The sequence below is a fragment of the Naegleria fowleri genome (genome assembly GCF_008403515.1).
Source record: "Naegleria fowleri strain ATCC 30894 chromosome Unknown tig19, whole genome shotgun sequence".
Taxonomy (NCBI): domain Eukaryota; phylum Heterolobosea; class Eutetramitea; order Acrasida; family Naegleriidae; genus Naegleria; species Naegleria fowleri.
In genome coordinates, this window is record NW_025407951.1 from 740,638 (window position 1) to 756,519 (window position 15,882).

Sequence of the window (15,882 nt, forward strand, 5' to 3'; positions counted from 1 at the left end):
CCAACAGAACAACAGTGTTTTCTAAGGATTTTAAAAAGAATTCCTTAACATGATAATTTTTTAACTAGATATTAGATTCCATCTCAACTACGACATGATCTACCGTAACGTGATTGCAAGTTCACAAGGAAGGAACACGTTATCATCATCATTGCACATGTTGTCACAACATTTGGCCTTCCTCCCACTCACTCTTTGGTGTATTCTCTTTGCATTTCTTCTTCCTTTCACCACTTCTCAATCCGTTTATTTCGGTGGTCTTTACAGTCGAGAAGATTCCACAACATTCACTGGCTCCAATGTTGGAACCTCTGATGTGTTTAAATTGCAAACATCTCAAAGTTCACCCTATTATGAAGGTTTGGTCATTATGGGTTGGGTCAACTTTGCCTCTACATCCATGGCTCGAAGAGTTTACTTGTGGACCAATGAATACAGCGATGGATATTTGAGAACCAATTATGCAAATTAGTCACTGACAGCTCTTCGAATGCGTTGAGCTTTTCTACTCCAACCATCTTGGGACGAAATGGACATGCCTTTGTAAGTATTTGGAATTTTTCGTGAGTTTTAAAAGTGTGGTTTGGTGACCATAATATATTTCATAGAGCACACTATTGTCTCGATTCTCGGTAAGACTCAATGAAATGGAAAAAAACATAGGTGTTCGAATGACAAGCAATGCAATGGTCTCACTTCCTCTCAAATATCAAGAAAATTCTGGCAAGCTCTGGCAAGTGAGTTCCATTTCTGGAAATAATTTCAAATTACAAAATTTAACACCAACAGATCAAAGAACAGCTATTGCTGCCTATGCATTTAACAGCGACAAGAATTTGTATGATGTTTACTTTGTTTTCTTTGACAGTGCTGGAACCACTATTGGAAGTATGTTGAGAGGCATTAGCAGTGACATGCAAACAATTTCACTTGAAAATTTTGATACATTTGCTCCAATTTATTATTAACCCTTCTCATTAATTCCTTCTCATTATGAAGGTTCAATCCTTTCTGGGGTTTCTATCTTGACGTTCTTCTTCATCGTGAGGTCTTTCTTCTTCAATGGTGGGGCCTTCTTCTTCTTCAATAAATCTTAGTTGTTCCAATTGCTCGGTTAATAATGCAAGTTCTTCTTCTTCTTCTTCAATTGCTTCAATAGTCAACTTTTCCATAAATTGAGTGAATGATCTAAAATTGTCGAACTGAATACCATGACGGAACAAGTAGCCATTCAAAGAGTCTTGATTATCTTTGGCAAACTTCAAAAGGACAGAAAGAAAACTGCGGAGTTTTTCTTTTTGCTTGCGTAATTGATCAATTTCTTGCTTAGCTTTGTTGAAATCCTCTTCTGCTTTCAATACTCTCACTCTTTCTTCTTCTAATTGGTTCTTTGTACGAGAAATGATATCTTCTTGAGAATACTTTTCAGAAACAATAGATTTCTTGAACTCTAAATCTTTCAAATACAGTTCCAAGGTTGTTGCGATATAATCACGATAACTTCTGTAAATATACCATTTACAAGGACCTCTTAGGTAGTCGATTAGATCTTGGATGCATTTTTCAGCCATTTTTTGATTTTATAGTCAAAATTGATTACGATTTTTCGGAATTCTTTGTTGTGACAGGTGGAGGATTTTTGATGTGTCCACACCATGATCGTTCCGAAAAATCGTAATCAGTTTTGAACTATCATGGAATTCCGAACTGTTGTAATTCATAAAGTGTCCTTGTCTGTATTGTTGTTTTTATTTAGAAATCAACAGAACCTTCCCCGTCATGGTCGTCATTTTCTTCAAGATATTGAATTTCAAACGCCGCCTTTAAAATTTCCAAAGCAACAAACGGATTATCAACAGCATTAGTTTCACATTCCTGTTCCTGAAGATGAAACTCTTCTTGTTGCTCTTGCATGGAAATTGACAAATCGTCCATAAATAATTCCAAATCATGAAAATCCAAAAAAGTCAAGGAGGAATTCTTTCGTTCGACTTCATCGTTATGTGTGGTTGTTGTTATTGTGGAATCATGATGTCGATTCTCACTATGTGAGTTCATATTATTGTGATTACTAGAGGACGTTTCGTATATTAATTTAGAAAGGTCACTGTCGAAATCAAATATTAAATCACTGCTTCCCATTTCTCGAATATTGGTCATCATGGATTTCAAATAATTAAAGGTAGGTACTTGTGTGTAATCATATTTCAAATAATTGACAAAAAAGTCTTCCACAAAATCCATTGAATTTCCATAATATTTCATTGAAGAGGAAGATGGAGATGAAATGGTTGATGATGAAGAAGACGACGTCGATGGTATCAATAAGGTAGGAGAAGAACACGAGACTCTCGTATCGGAAGAGAAGGGTTGAAGCGATGAAGAATTCCATTGAGAATTCTCCGTACAAGAATGGAATTCCATTTTTGCTGCTTGATAATACATGGAAGAATTCCATTTACAAATACAGGCCGCCAATAAATTCTCAATTTGATTAACTTTTTGTTGAACTCGTAAAAAGGTAGGAATGTTCTGATCGACAAAATCTTTTGCTCTCGAAAAGAGTTTTTTCGGAATGATTAAATTCGTTTCAGGTTCGAAATAGAGAAACCAATGATCGACCACAAGTGCCACTCCGAATGAACAATTGGTCATTTCCATAGGATCCAATAGAAATGTTTCAATGACTGGAAAACAAGCTTCGACGAGTGTGTGATATTTGAGAGGTGGTACTATCATTAATTTTAAATTTACAATTTTGGAAGAATTAGGAGCACATGATGTGGCAGGTGACATGACATCAGACTTCTTGTTAATTTGATGTCTTCGATGATGATGATGAGAGACAGAGGATAAAATTCCACCTCGTCGTTTTCTACTGTGTTTGTGACCTCCGGGTGAGTCCTCGGTCGATCTCGAATCTCCATATTCGGAAAAATCAAAATGGTCGTCAATTTCCTGAACTGCCAATTCAATAAATTGTGTAAATTCCGATGGAACTAACATTCGTTCAATAATGGAAACAGTAGACATCCAATCGGAAGCCAAATACGTTTTCAACATGCTCTCTCGAACACTTAAAAACAAAGCCAATGTCGAAATGATTTTGTCACGTTCCTCCGGAGAAGAAGCTGCACGTCTCCGAAGAGTGTTAGTTGTCACTCCATTCAATAGTTTTTTTCGATTTGATGGTTGAGAAGGTTGTGAATCTTGTGGTTGAGAAGAAGGAACAAATGTCTTTGGAGAATGAAAGGAAGAAGAAGAAGGATTCGAAAGCCATTTCGAAGAGGCATTTAAGAGCTTATCTCGAACGCGTTCGATGGCTTCTTTTTTTTCAGACGAGGTTCTTTGATTGTTGTTATTGTTGTTAGAATTATTGGATCCGAATCGAAATCGTGAAGGGTTTCGGAGAGTGTTGTAATCTTGAAGTTCGGCAGCGCGACAAGTGGCAGGTGTTATGGAACAATCAGAGTCGTCTTCTTGAGAGATGGATTGTGGAATACCCATTTCAACGGGAGTTGAATTGTTGTCGAATGATTGAATACAGAAATATGGTTAGGATAGAATCAAGTGATGGTGTCGACTGCTTTTGACAGTTGACAGTAGTCAAAGATATTGCGATGATGTTTTCAAGAGCCTCTTCCGGCTTGATAAATCTCTTCTCAATCTATCAGTGGTCGTGGTAGATATCGTTCTTCTTGTGGTTGCCGTTTTTTATGAAGAATGAAATTCAACACTTGTGGTTTCACCTTCCAAATGAGAGTCAAGTCGGCAACTTTTGAGTTTGACAGTTGAAGGATGACCACAACTGCGAATCTCTTAGCTTGTTCTGATTTTACGGGAAGGTCCTGCACTGTTCGAGAAGTTAGAAAGAGAACTTCAAGATGGAACTGTTGTGGTCGTTTGTGGACACTTGTGCTTTTGTTTTTTCAATTTCTTTTGTTATTGAAATTAATTTTGGTGGGTTTGGGAAGAACAACAACAGCTGACTCGAGGTGTCAAAGTTCATGTTGAGAATCACTTTACGAGCGTTATCTTATTGAGGACACAAATGGTGCCATAATGTTCTGCTTTGGAAGAATATGACCAAAAAGAATCAAGTCCCTAATAGTCGAACCTCATGGTTTGCTACTACAAGAGAATTTCAATGTATGATTGAAGAAAAGAAAAATCAAATGTTGTCCTTCAAAAGGATGTAAAAGGGATGATGATTGGATGGACACCCTGTCGAATAAGGCACTTTCAATGTTGAAAGGGAATGAGAGAGCACTGAAAGAGCAGTTGTACCTCTCAGTACCTCTCATTCATCTCTGTCATCCCAATGACTTTTTAAGAAAATATTTGTGTGAACTTGTCAAAAGTAATATTCTGTCTCATCTTTTGTGACATTAAATCGAGAGCATATGTTTATGTACATTTTCATTTTCTACACGAAGGTGATTAATACATCTTTTTTTCTTGTTTTGCTTTCATGAGAGAACCATCTGTCAAACCTTTGGCCATCAAACTCATCAAAGTTGGTCTTCTTTCAATTGGTTTTTCTTCTTTCTTTGACATTTGCATTAAACCTGCAAAGAAATTGTTCGATTTCTTTTTTTCTTCTTGTTGTTTTTCAAGAACTGATAACAAGTGAGACGGTTCTTCTTGTTCTGGAATTGGAGATTTTAGGGAAATTGTGGAAAGTAGTGAATTTTTCGTTTTTGTAGAAATGTCATAGGATGGAGATTGTGGAGTGAGATTCACTGTTCTTGTCAGCAATTTGGTGGCTGTTGTGGTGGCAGCCGCCTTCTTTCGTTGCATTAAAAGTTCCTTCTTCTTGTCAAGTCCTAATTGTTTTTCAGTCTTCTTTTTAGCTTCTTCTTGAGCTTTCTTTTGTTGTTCTTTCTCTTCCTTTTCACGTTTGGCTTTCAATTCAATTTGAGCTTTCTTCATATTGTCCAAAAATTGATAAATTTGATTGAAGAAGACATCTGGTTTTTCGAGAAGATCTTGAGCTTTTTCATCGAATAATGCTGCTGTAAGTTTCAAGTTTTCTTCAACTTTTTGACGTTTCTGTACAATAATTTCCATTTGGCTTTGTGCGGAAGAGATGGAATCTTCCATGACTGAAATGAAACGATCTTCAGGATCTAACTTTCCTTCTCTATCGAGTTTACACATTTGGTCAAAGAAGGATTTTGTTTGCTTGATATCCTCTTGGAATTTCTTAATATCTTGATCGATTGGAGGTAATTGTAAACGTGTGCAAGTGCCGACGGATTTGAGCTCATCTGTGACACTTATCAAATCTGGGAAATTATCTTCACAAACTTGGACAAGGAATTGCAACATGTTTTGTTTTGGATCTCTACCCTTCATGGTACTCATTTTCTCGAGAGAACTAATCTTGAATCCATACAGATTTTGCAATTTCTTGTTGGGTGAATGTTGATTAATATAGTTACCAATGGTAAGAATAATGGCCAAAATATCATGCAATTTTGTGCTCTCTTGCAATTCCTTGCAACCATCAATAATACAATCCAATTTCGTACGAATTCCAATTCTTGAATTTAGCTTCAATTTAAATTCCCAAGATTGCAAACGAAGTAAAGGAGAGGGAATGTCAAGCAAATGGGTAAAGAATGTTTCTGCCATTGGTAAAATCTTTTTAACTCCGTCGTCTTCGGTTGGTGAAGTAGGTTCTTCGTCCTTTTTAGTGAGATAGTCTTTCACAATCTTAATTTCTTCATCGAGTGGCATACATCCAGTCAACACTTCAATATTATTTTCGTCGACCGTTTTCTCATCCATTGCAATAATTGCCTTTTTATATCTCTTGCATTTATCTTCGTCAGATTCAGAAGCGTCCAACTTTCTAAGCGCAGAGAATTGAATAGAAATATTGTTTGAACGTTTTCCATCAATTAAAATTACTTCTTCAACTTTCTTCTTTGCACTTCCAGGTGGAGCATTGGCATCAATGACTTTTTCTTCAACTTTTTCAAAAGTTTCCTCAATATTTCCTAGATCCATCTTGGCAATTAATTCATTTGTCTTTTGTGCAATTCCATTCTTAATGAAAATGGTTTGTTGAATATTCGAGGAAGGAATTGCATCAAAGAAGAATACCTTTGTCTTTTTCTTTGGTTTGACAGTTGGCAGTTTTGGAAGAGCTGGTTTTGCAGCTCCTCCGAATGCGCCTGGTGGCATTGGAACACCGCCACCCATTCCAGGTGGCATAGGGACTGATCCTGGAGGTGGAGGAGGAACACCGTTCATTCCAGGTGGAGGAGGAGGCACGCCTCCAGTCATTCCAGGTGGTGGAGGGACACCACCATTCATTCCAGGTGGCATTGGAATTGATCCTGGAGGAGGTGGAGGAACTAAGACGCCACCATTCATTCCAGGTGGTGGAGGAATATTACTACCCATGCCTGGAGGTGGAGGTACGGCGGATCCTCCATGACTAGTGACACTTTCATTTTCATCTGGAAGTGTTAAATTTCGTGACTTTAAGAATTCTTCCATTCGTAACGCACGTTGATTGATGACACGAATTTCCTTGATTCGAGTTTCCATTTCTTCCTTCTCGGTGGTGAGATTTTTCAAGTCACTCTGGAGTTTTGTATTTTCCTCTTTCAATTTGTCCAATTCTGATTTGAGAACTTCTTCCTTTGACATGGCAGAAACCTTATTCATGAAGGTGCTGAACATTTCCTTCTTCTTTTTAGCCTCCTCTTCCTTGTTTCGTTTTTCAATTTCTTGTTGAGCTTGAAAGAGTTCCTTCTTTGTGTTTTTAATTTCGCTTTCCAAGTCGAGAATGGTTCGTTGTTGAATCTTGACGAGTCCATCCAATTCGATTTCTTTGGGTGTTGTGAAACTTGCTTTATCTTCTTTGATGGCTGCTTTCAATAGCATGTCAATGGTTTTCCATTGATTGTTCACTTCTTCAACGCTTACTCCCTTACTCTGACTAATTGCAATATATTTAGTAAATCTCAAAAGAGAATTCATGATATTGATGAAACTGTCATGGGCATTGACAATTGCATCTTCACCGATGGGAGTACAGACAGTAGTGGATGACAAATAGCTGGAAATGGCTCTGGTCATTTCGGTAGCATCACTTGTGTCGACATTATCCAATTCGAAAACAAATGCTGTTTTGTTGTCAACATCTTCAAAAACTTCATGAAATACGTTATCAAATAATCGAATTTGAAGAACAATGTTGGAAATGGTTGAGTCATCGTCTTCGGGATCAATGGCTTGTTCTTCTTGAAGAACCTCGTACTTCAATTGGATATGTTTCAAACAGAGATGCAGATCGAGTTTTCTCAATTCACGCATCAATGCAATTTTCACACCTTCATTTCGAGCAACGGTAATGAGTGAATTGAAAAATACAAGACATGTCAACACATAGCTTGCAATGGTTCCGTTTAACATGTCATCAACATCCAATTCTTCGCTCGATAAAAAGTTCAAGCTATCCACAATGAAATGAAATCTTTTTGGTTCTCTTTTGATGAGTTTGAAATTGGTGAATGCGTCCATAATTAATTCATAGCCATCAATGTCTTCAATGGTCAAATTCATAATGACAGAAAGTAAGAGTAAGATTTGTGCTCTCAAATCCAATGATTTTGAATCGAGAACGAGAACCATTGTTCTCAACAAATCCTTTTTCTTGATCAATGTCTTTCTTGCATAATCGGAAGAGTTCAAAATCGTTTCCAAAACTTTGAGACAATAAACTTCTTTCAATTCTTTTTCTTCATCGGAAATGTTGGATGTAGCGGAAATGAGAGCTGACGAAGCCAAACAATCGTTGATGGCGTCCAATCCTCCTTTATCCAAAAATTCATTCAACCACAATGTATATTTACAGTCGTCCTCAGTCACTGCATTTTCTGTGCCTTCTTCTGCTGCTGCCAATTTTGAAACAATATCCAAAACTTCGTTGAGGGTTTTCAAGTGATTCAAATCAAAACCTTTTTTCATAAATTTATCAATCAACACAGTTGGTTCTGAGTTAATGGCTTTCAAAACTGCTTGTTCTTGCTTATTCAAATGATGTTCACGAATGAGCTTATCTTCTTCCTCTTCTTTTGTTAAAGTTTCCTTCTTTCCGAACATTCCACCCATCAACTTTTGGAAATTTGCACTCTGTCGATTGACCATGGCAGGTAATCTCTCAAAAATCTGACCACCAGTACCCAAATTGACAGTCATTCGATTTTGTGGTGGAGTTCTCACAGTAGGTGGAGGAAGAGGAGGAGACAATGAATCTTCTCCCAATCGAGCTGGTGTTGTATTTGGAGAACTCGTGTTGGATAACACTGATTGTTGATTTCGATTCGATACAAGAGGACTTGAATGGTTACTACCTGGCGTAAATAAGGATCCATGTCTTCTTCTTGATTGATGAGCAGTTGGAGAGCTGTGAGCATTCTCGGAGCCTGTTTCATTTGGAATATTTGCAAATGATACTCTTGATGGAGACGAGGAATTTGTTTGTTGTGAAACATTTAATGTTGTCGTCGCGGTCGATGATGACACATTTTCCTCGAATGTTGTTGTTGTTGTTGTTGAATGAGAGGTTGCAGAGGATGATGAATTATTCTCTTTACCTTCCTTGTTCGATTTTCCAAACATTCTGGAAAATATATTCTTCTTTTTCTTCTGGTCACCGCCGTTTGCCGTAGAGGTACTATCATGGTTGCCATCTCTTGGAGATGGATTGGATGAAGTCGAATGTCGATTCGAGCTACTATCATGAGAGGTACGAGAAATGGATTCAGAGGAATCAATTTGGAGTTTTGTGCTCACTCCGAGAGTTGTTGATGAACCCTTTGATTTGTTGGATTCCTCTTGTGGCATGATGAGCTTGTCGTAAAATTTGATGGTTCTTGTTGTTGTGCAACGATTACGATGACAGCTGTAAATTTCAATAATCGATTGACACTTGGCAGTGAAAGTGAATGCTACGGTTTTTTTTTCTTGTAGACAAAAGGAGAAAGGAAAAGTCTTTTTCACTCGTCGTTGTTGTTTGTACAAAGCTCGTCACCTCTCTCTTCTCAAATCGGAAGTTGATTCTTTTTGAAATGGGCGCCTTTGTCAAAACAAATTGACCTTGAAAAATGATCCATTGCAGAAAGGAAAGAAGCAGCATAATTGCACCGGCAACAAAGTAGAACGCAAAGTTTATGGGAAGGAAAGGGAATTAGTTTGATCTGAAAAGGAATTGGATCTACATTGGCATCAAATGTTTAAATCACAAAAAAACGCCGCATTCGGTTGTGTTTGCCAAATGACAAGATGTCATTGAGCTCAACCATGCACTATCATGTGGGCGACACAAATAATATGGGTGAATGTATCATGTTAAGGTTTTTGTAAATGTTCATGTCTCACCTCTGTTCAGGTCATAGGTGTTTTAACAAAACTAACCCTGCGTCGAGAGTGTGTAGTAATAAGGGACCATATAATGATATAAAACAAAGAGATTTGGGTTTTCAACACGTTTGAAAATTTTCATCGTGTACCAGTATCGCTTATCCATAGTTCCAATGTTATGTCTCTCAATGAAGGCAATCTTTTGACCTGGGTAAATGTTGCCATGTCGTGGCGACTTGTAAACATACTCCACATAGGTGTGTTCATCATTGCTTTGCCTTGGAAGATATACAATTCGATCAATGACAAGAGCTAACACTTGAGTTTCATTGGCTGAGAAGATGACAAAATCATTGTTCGAATCATCGGCCGAAGTGCTCACTGTCGTTTCTTGAATTTCCTTAATGGAACCAATTTCATTGTCGTGACAGTCGTAGACCATGAATTTGTGTGACTTGATAAATCCCAAATGTGATGTTTTATCACCAATTTGCATGGCAAAATCTGAATGTTCGAAGATTGAAAATTGCAAATAATAAAAATTTTTGATAGCATTAGAAAATAGAAATGATAATATTTTGATAGTATTTTGGTCAAAACAAGTAAACATTAATGAAACATTTCCCAATTTAGGTCTTTCTACTTACGATTTCTTGTGGAACCATGAGCATAATACAGTTGAAATTTCAAAACTTCAGGGCTATTCGTCTTACAATATGGATCCATCGTTGGATAGTGATCACAAATAGACTCCTTCACGTACGAAAAGTAATTCAAATAAGTCACTGAACTTGTTTCATATCTAGCATACACATAATCTCCAGGTGCGTTTAATAAAAAACTCGAATTCCAATAAACGATTCCAGGTGAAAAAGTTGGATTTAAATGTGTCTCTAATGCCTTCCCAGAAAATTCCGAACATTGAAAATTATCAGGTTTCGGAACCAATGCTTTGGTGAATACAATTTCCGTAATGATGAAATATAGAGAGAAGCCTGTCAGCAGTGATGCCATTGTGAGTCCGATCAAGAAATAGATGGCTCTATTGCTGAGTTTTTGCCAATCAATTGGTGTGTTCGTATTTGATGATTTGTTAATATTAGATCCATTATTTTCAAATTCATCCAAATCTTCATGATTGGCCACATCGGTGAATGGTTGTTGTTGTTGTTGTTTGAAAGGAGTTCCCGAGCCATCGTCCTGAGAGGAATTATCTTTCTCCTGAGGTGATGCTACTTGTCCGTATTTTGAATTTCGTTTGAGACTAGATTTCAGTCTGGGTGATGGTGTGGATGTTGGTTCCTGTAATTCAATGTCGTGATGATGGTGTTCTCCTTCCTCGAAATAATGGTTGGCTCCTCGTGATGACATTTTTTTGTTCTTTTTTTAATGAAAATGGGAATCGGTCCATTTTTGTGGTGCTGATTATTCTCCCATAGCCAATTGAACACCAAGAATTTGAATCAAAAATTGAAAAAATATTTATTGGCCCTTCGGTGCCTCAGGTCTTTCGTTTTCCCAGTATTGATTAAAAGCTCTACCCATCAAGAGCGATAGAATTGCTTGAATGTCTACCCAGTACTTGATGATGTCCTGTTTTCTTCTTGTAAAATATGTGTCGGAGTTAAGAATGGGTTGCAATAGTAAAAGTCATTCAATATCTTCATCATGCATGTCCTTTCTCTTTCCAGCTTGGACGAGTGTTTTAACGCTGTGCATTAGAGTTTCCATATTCTTAGCAATATATGATATATTGCTTTCCATATTGGAGACTCTTTTTTCAAGGCTGGTAAACCTTGCTTCATAATTATTTGGAGTAGTAATAATTGAGAAGTTAGAGCTTTCTTTCTCTGTTGATTGATTTGATTTGGAGATAGCTTTTTCTTTAAAGAACTGCGCTTTGGACTTGAAGGATTTTGTGATGATTCTGCCATGTTTGGTTTCAATAGGATGGACCACTTCTAAGATACGATCGACTTCAGTATCAGATTTAAGAGTCACTATGGTGTTATAATATGATTCTTCAGGATTAAAAGGAGATGCCTTTTCATCGATTTTGATAGAGTTTGGGTGAATAGTAATTCCTGCTTTAGTGGTGATATCTTTAACGACGTTTACGATTTCATGTTTTTCAAAATCTGTAGAGAGGTTGATAAAGACTTCAAAACGGGAATCTTCAGCTAGTTGAGTATAAGTTTTGAGGCGAGACCATTCGGTGTTAGAGAGGATTTCTTGTAGTGATTGTAAATTCTTAACTGTAACAGTGGTTTTGAAGCAGCTTGAGTCTGGTGGTTTACTAATTCTCATAGCTATTAAACCTTTAGATTTCTCATGCCAATTGCATAGGCAGGAGATCATATGAAGAATATTGTTTTCATCGTTTCCAGTAAGATGTTGAGCGGTGAACTCTGTGATTTGGAGAGACATATCAGAGATAAAGTATTTAAAGTTTGTTTGACTTTTGGCGGTATTGAGGTTCTTGATGATTTCGTCCCTTGAGCTTGATGAGGACGGAACAATTTGGAGTATGAATGGTCTTTCAGAGGGGACCCATGGATCCTTCGCAAGTTTGGAGGCCTTGAGGTGATTGAGGAGAAATTGAAGTGCCTCTTTGTTTTTGTACAAGTTGGTTGCGCAGTATATTGTTAATCCTTTGTTGAAGTCGATAGATTTCTTAGTTGTTGGGCGGGTTGATCAATGCATTTTTGCGGTCTTTGGTGTTTTTTTTGGTTGAGGTTTTTTTACCTTAGGGTTCTTTGGAAGAGAGATTTTTCTTGTTTAGGTTGATATTGGTTGTTGTTTCTTGGTTGAATCTACGGCTTTGGTATTTGTTCTTCATAGGAATTTGTTCTTTTTTGTTGTGTGTAAGTGTGTGTGATGTGTGTGTATGTGTATGTGTAGAAGATGGTGCTTGTATTTGTGTTTGGGGGAATATTGGAGTGGACATAACTGACTCGTCATTTGGAGGGTTATCATTGATTTTAAGATTAGAAGTAGGTTCATGCAGTTGCTTTTCAATCATATCATTAATTACTTTAGTGAGATCATTCATGGTAGATTGTAGGTATTCAATATATTTTTCAAGGAGCGCAATTTTAGTAGATTAATGAGGGATGATCGTCAGTCATTTTTTAAGGGCTCGATAACTGAATTACTAAACAACGATAGAACTGAATTACTAAACAACGATAGATCAACCATGAGTATCTCAGGCCTTGGAATCTTAGACCATAATAGAACCTGGCATCCATGTGCCATCTCCTTTTGGAGCAATTATTCACTCAAACCCTTCCAACAACGACTATTATTTGCTCACCTACACAAAGCAGAAATCCTTAGAAATTTCGGAAAAGATTACCCTAATTGCCACATTTGCAATACCAAAGCCAACTGGGAACATGTATTCACCTCATGCACCATGTGTGGTCCGGAAATCAAATCATTATACACAAAATGGGACAACACTTCCCTCAAATTCAATGCCCCTCTTATCAGACATCCCTCAAACCATTCTCTCTCTTGTATTCCAATGGATTGGAATGGTAGTATCAAAGACGAACCTCTTCAACAATTAGACTTATCTCCCCTAGCTTTGACTGATTGGCTAAATGAAATATATCTCTCATTCGCTGCCTATGTTGGCAGTTGTTACAAAAACGCCACTTGGAACAGTTCAACTGTACTCAAGAAGGCTAGAGGATATATAATTAAACCCAAAACTGCAAAATTTGCAACTGCTTGGGAAACATTTAGCAGTCAGCTTGGCGAACTCAACTCCAACAACATCTACACCTCACACCTACACACCCATTAGACACACTATCGTCGGACAATTGAGTACCTATAATTTGTTTATTTTTCAATAAACCCATTCCTGTATTTTTTAAGGGCTCGATTTGAATCAAAAATTGAAGCTTTTCTGATTGTAATGCATGGGCCCAAGTGACACAAGAGGTACAAATTAATAATTTATGTGACTACATCTTTATTTTGCAAGTCTTGTCTTGATGTTGGTTACTGCGATTTCTTGCTCGGTATCTTCGTCATAGTCATAATATTCACCATTCTCTAAATTTACTTCAAAACTGGTTCTCTCACTATTGTAGGCAACTAGACCTTCATTACCTTCTGGTTCCCATTTAACAACCTCAATTCCACGTCCCTGTTATTGATAGATTCATCAACACGAATGAAGAATGTATGAATTATTATATATTATTGGTGATCATTGCATTTTCAAGGATTAGTTTAATTATTAATAAATGTCAGGTGTCGCAAGCTCACTTACATCAAATTGAATCATTGGAAAGAATTTTTCACTTTCTGAAATTTCTTTAAAGCTACCACTCACAATGTCCAATGTAGATTGACGTTTGCAATTGGGGCAGGTGAAATTCAAGTTGGTTTCACTGGTACCTTAATTTCAGAAATTATCAAAAATTAAGCAATAAAGAGGGTCACAATATACCTACCAGATTTTACGTTTTTGTCTTCTTTTTCATTTTCACAAACAAAAACATTCTTTGTGTGTTCAGTATTGCTGTAGTGTGTTGAATTAAAGTTTAATTTCCAATAATTTTCAGTTCATTCCGAAATGCGAGTTTTTGGCAAAAATTATTAATTATTAGTGAAATATTTATCATTGTTCGAACGATCAAACAATCCAACGAGAGAAAACTACTCAAAACCTACCAGTGAGTACATTTAATTTTAAGCCTCCAAGTAAAATTGGCAGGATCATTGATAGTTACTCTCTCCACGCCTTGCAAGGTCATGGCTATAAATGATTCGATCCATTAAATAAATAAAAAACAAACAAACAAGGGTTCATCATGATTCATTCCGATTCCGTTAATACTTTTTCCAAATGAAGTCTTCACTCTCAAAAACTGCACTTACCAACTTCAAGCGTTTGTTTGGGCATTTTTTTTAATCTTTTTTTCACCTTCTGAGCTCATAATATAATTTGGAGAAACATTGAATCCTACTTCGATCTTCTCAATCAACCAACCAACCAACCATCACTCGAATGAATCACCTTTAAGAAGAATTGTAAGATCCTTCTTGTTGTTGATTCTTTCATTCGAAATGTGAAAAGCGAAATGGTTCATCACTTTTCAGAACTCTAAAAAAACGCGAAAAATGACTTCTTGCAAGAAACAAACTTATTCTTCAATGACGAGAAAAAGGAGCTCCCCGTCGTTCATCATCAACATTCTTGTCTTCTTCTTCTTCCTAATGATGATGTTAGTGATGATCTTTGGTTCATCATCATCAATTTTTGCAGCACAGCCTTTGCCTTATCCACTTCCGAAATTTAATATTCAACCACAAACACTCTCCGTTTCAGGCTTATCATCGGGAGCTTACATGGCTGTTCAGTTTTCAGTGGCTTATAGTGCCTCGAATCGTGGAGTGGGTGTTTTTTCAGGAGGTCCCTTTCTGTGTGCTCGTGGAGATTTTGCAACGGCCAATGCTGCTTGTATGAAGGTCGCAAGTATGATTGATTTGAACACCTTGCAAAAAGATATTCTCTCTCTACAAACAAAGGGATTGATTGATCCAATTTCGAATATTGCTCAGCAACATCGAGTGTATTTATTTAGTGGAACAAAGGATTATATTGTATTTCCTGAGGTGATGAAAAAGTTGAAAGATCAATATGTGAAACAATTTGGATTGGAAGAGAAGAAGGTGGTGAGCGACTTTGATGTTCCAGCTTCACATGCCATGATTACAAATAATTATGGAGCAAAGTGTGATGCATTTGGTGTAAGTTGAAACGTGTGTCACAATTCAAGTGTCAATGATTGACCCATCTTATATGTTTCAATATAATGTCTCTCATGATGAATCTTTTGAAAATTCAACACACCTGTACTTTCATGACGAGTAGTCCCCATTTATTAATAATTGCAACATGGATGGAGCTTCAAAAACTCTTGAAACAATTCTGGGCTCACAAAATTATACCTCCACCGTTGTCACACCTGATATCAATAACAATTTCCATTTGTTTTCTCAAAGCAATGCCTATTCAGCCACTTCATTTGATGACTATGGTTACATTTATATTCCAAACGGTTGCAAGAGTGGTGCTGCTTGTCGAGTTCATGTCGTCTTCCATGGTTGTCTTCAAGGAAGAGCTTTTGTGAATGACGTCTATGCTCAACATGCTGGCTATCTTGAACATGCTGAGGCCAATAACATTATTTTTGTGTTCCCTCAAGTCAAAGGATCATCTGGCAACAGTAATGGATGTTGGGATTGGTTTGGTTATACAAACACTCAACTGTATGCCACCAAACAAGGAGAGCAAATGAATGCAGTGAGAAACATGCTTGCTAATCTAGGTGTGGACATTTAATTTATAAATTATTGATTGTCAACGACAAGAAAGACTCTCATAATCAGATTGGATTTGCATTCAAAATTGTATTTATTTCTCTCATTAGTGTTGTTTTAAATTGCGACTATTGTAACATAATATTATTAGTTGAA

The 15,882-nt window shown here is 37.0% G+C and overlaps 9 protein-coding genes across 9 annotated transcripts; 3 read left to right on the forward strand and 6 right to left on the reverse strand.

Annotated features, from left to right (window-relative positions):
* Positions 1 to 94: 94 nt before the first annotated feature.
* FDP41_013713 (uncharacterized protein) lies at positions 95 to 968 on the forward strand (the record flags this gene model as incomplete). The annotated part of the gene is made up of 3 exons (XM_044704374.1): positions 95 to 359; positions 473 to 543; positions 609 to 968. 3 exons carry the CDS (start codon positions 95 to 97, stop codon positions 966 to 968), a joined length of 696 nt encoding a protein of 231 aa, XP_044565212.1.
* Positions 969 to 1,001: 33 nt separating this feature from the next.
* On the reverse strand, positions 1,002 to 1,571 carry FDP41_013714 (uncharacterized protein; the record flags this gene model as incomplete). Its single annotated transcript, XM_044704375.1, has 1 exon — positions 1,002 to 1,571. The coding sequence occupies one exon, from the start codon at positions 1,569 to 1,571 to the stop codon at positions 1,002 to 1,004; it is 570 nt and encodes a 189-aa protein (XP_044565213.1).
* A 181-nt stretch (positions 1,572 to 1,752) lies between these two features.
* Positions 1,753 to 3,507, reverse strand: FDP41_013715 (uncharacterized protein; the record flags this gene model as incomplete). Its single annotated transcript, XM_044704376.1, has 1 exon — positions 1,753 to 3,507. One exon carries the CDS (start codon positions 3,505 to 3,507, stop codon positions 1,753 to 1,755), a length of 1,755 nt encoding a protein of 584 aa, XP_044565214.1.
* Positions 3,508 to 4,440: 933 nt separating this feature from the next.
* Positions 4,441 to 8,865, reverse strand: FDP41_013716 (uncharacterized protein; the record flags this gene model as incomplete). The annotated part of the gene is made up of 1 exon (XM_044704377.1): positions 4,441 to 8,865. One exon carries the CDS (start codon positions 8,863 to 8,865, stop codon positions 4,441 to 4,443), a length of 4,425 nt encoding a protein of 1,474 aa, XP_044565215.1.
* A 565-nt stretch (positions 8,866 to 9,430) lies between these two features.
* On the reverse strand, positions 9,431 to 10,752 carry FDP41_013717 (uncharacterized protein; the record flags this gene model as incomplete). Its single annotated transcript, XM_044704378.1, has 2 exons — positions 9,431 to 9,885; positions 10,029 to 10,752. The coding sequence occupies 2 exons, from the start codon at positions 10,750 to 10,752 to the stop codon at positions 9,431 to 9,433; spliced, it is 1,179 nt and encodes a 392-aa protein (XP_044565216.1).
* Positions 10,753 to 11,031: 279 nt separating this feature from the next.
* FDP41_013718 (uncharacterized protein) lies at positions 11,032 to 11,808 on the reverse strand (the record flags this gene model as incomplete). Its single annotated transcript, XM_044704379.1, has 1 exon — positions 11,032 to 11,808. The coding sequence occupies one exon, from the start codon at positions 11,806 to 11,808 to the stop codon at positions 11,032 to 11,034; it is 777 nt and encodes a 258-aa protein (XP_044565217.1).
* A 772-nt stretch (positions 11,809 to 12,580) lies between these two features.
* On the forward strand, positions 12,581 to 13,195 carry FDP41_013719 (uncharacterized protein; the record flags this gene model as incomplete). The annotated part of the gene is made up of 1 exon (XM_044704380.1): positions 12,581 to 13,195. One exon carries the CDS (start codon positions 12,581 to 12,583, stop codon positions 13,193 to 13,195), a length of 615 nt encoding a protein of 204 aa, XP_044565218.1.
* Positions 13,196 to 13,366: 171 nt separating this feature from the next.
* Positions 13,367 to 14,305, reverse strand: FDP41_013720 (uncharacterized protein; the record flags this gene model as incomplete). Its single annotated transcript, XM_044704382.1, has 5 exons — positions 13,367 to 13,543; positions 13,670 to 13,797; positions 13,854 to 13,921; positions 14,074 to 14,158; positions 14,281 to 14,305. The coding sequence occupies 5 exons, from the start codon at positions 14,303 to 14,305 to the stop codon at positions 13,367 to 13,369; spliced, it is 483 nt and encodes a 160-aa protein (XP_044565219.1).
* A 329-nt stretch (positions 14,306 to 14,634) lies between these two features.
* Positions 14,635 to 15,748, forward strand: FDP41_013721 (uncharacterized protein; the record flags this gene model as incomplete). Its single annotated transcript, XM_044704383.1, has 2 exons — positions 14,635 to 15,153; positions 15,278 to 15,748. The coding sequence occupies 2 exons, from the start codon at positions 14,635 to 14,637 to the stop codon at positions 15,746 to 15,748; spliced, it is 990 nt and encodes a 329-aa protein (XP_044565220.1).
* Positions 15,749 to 15,882: the final 134 nt, after the last annotated feature.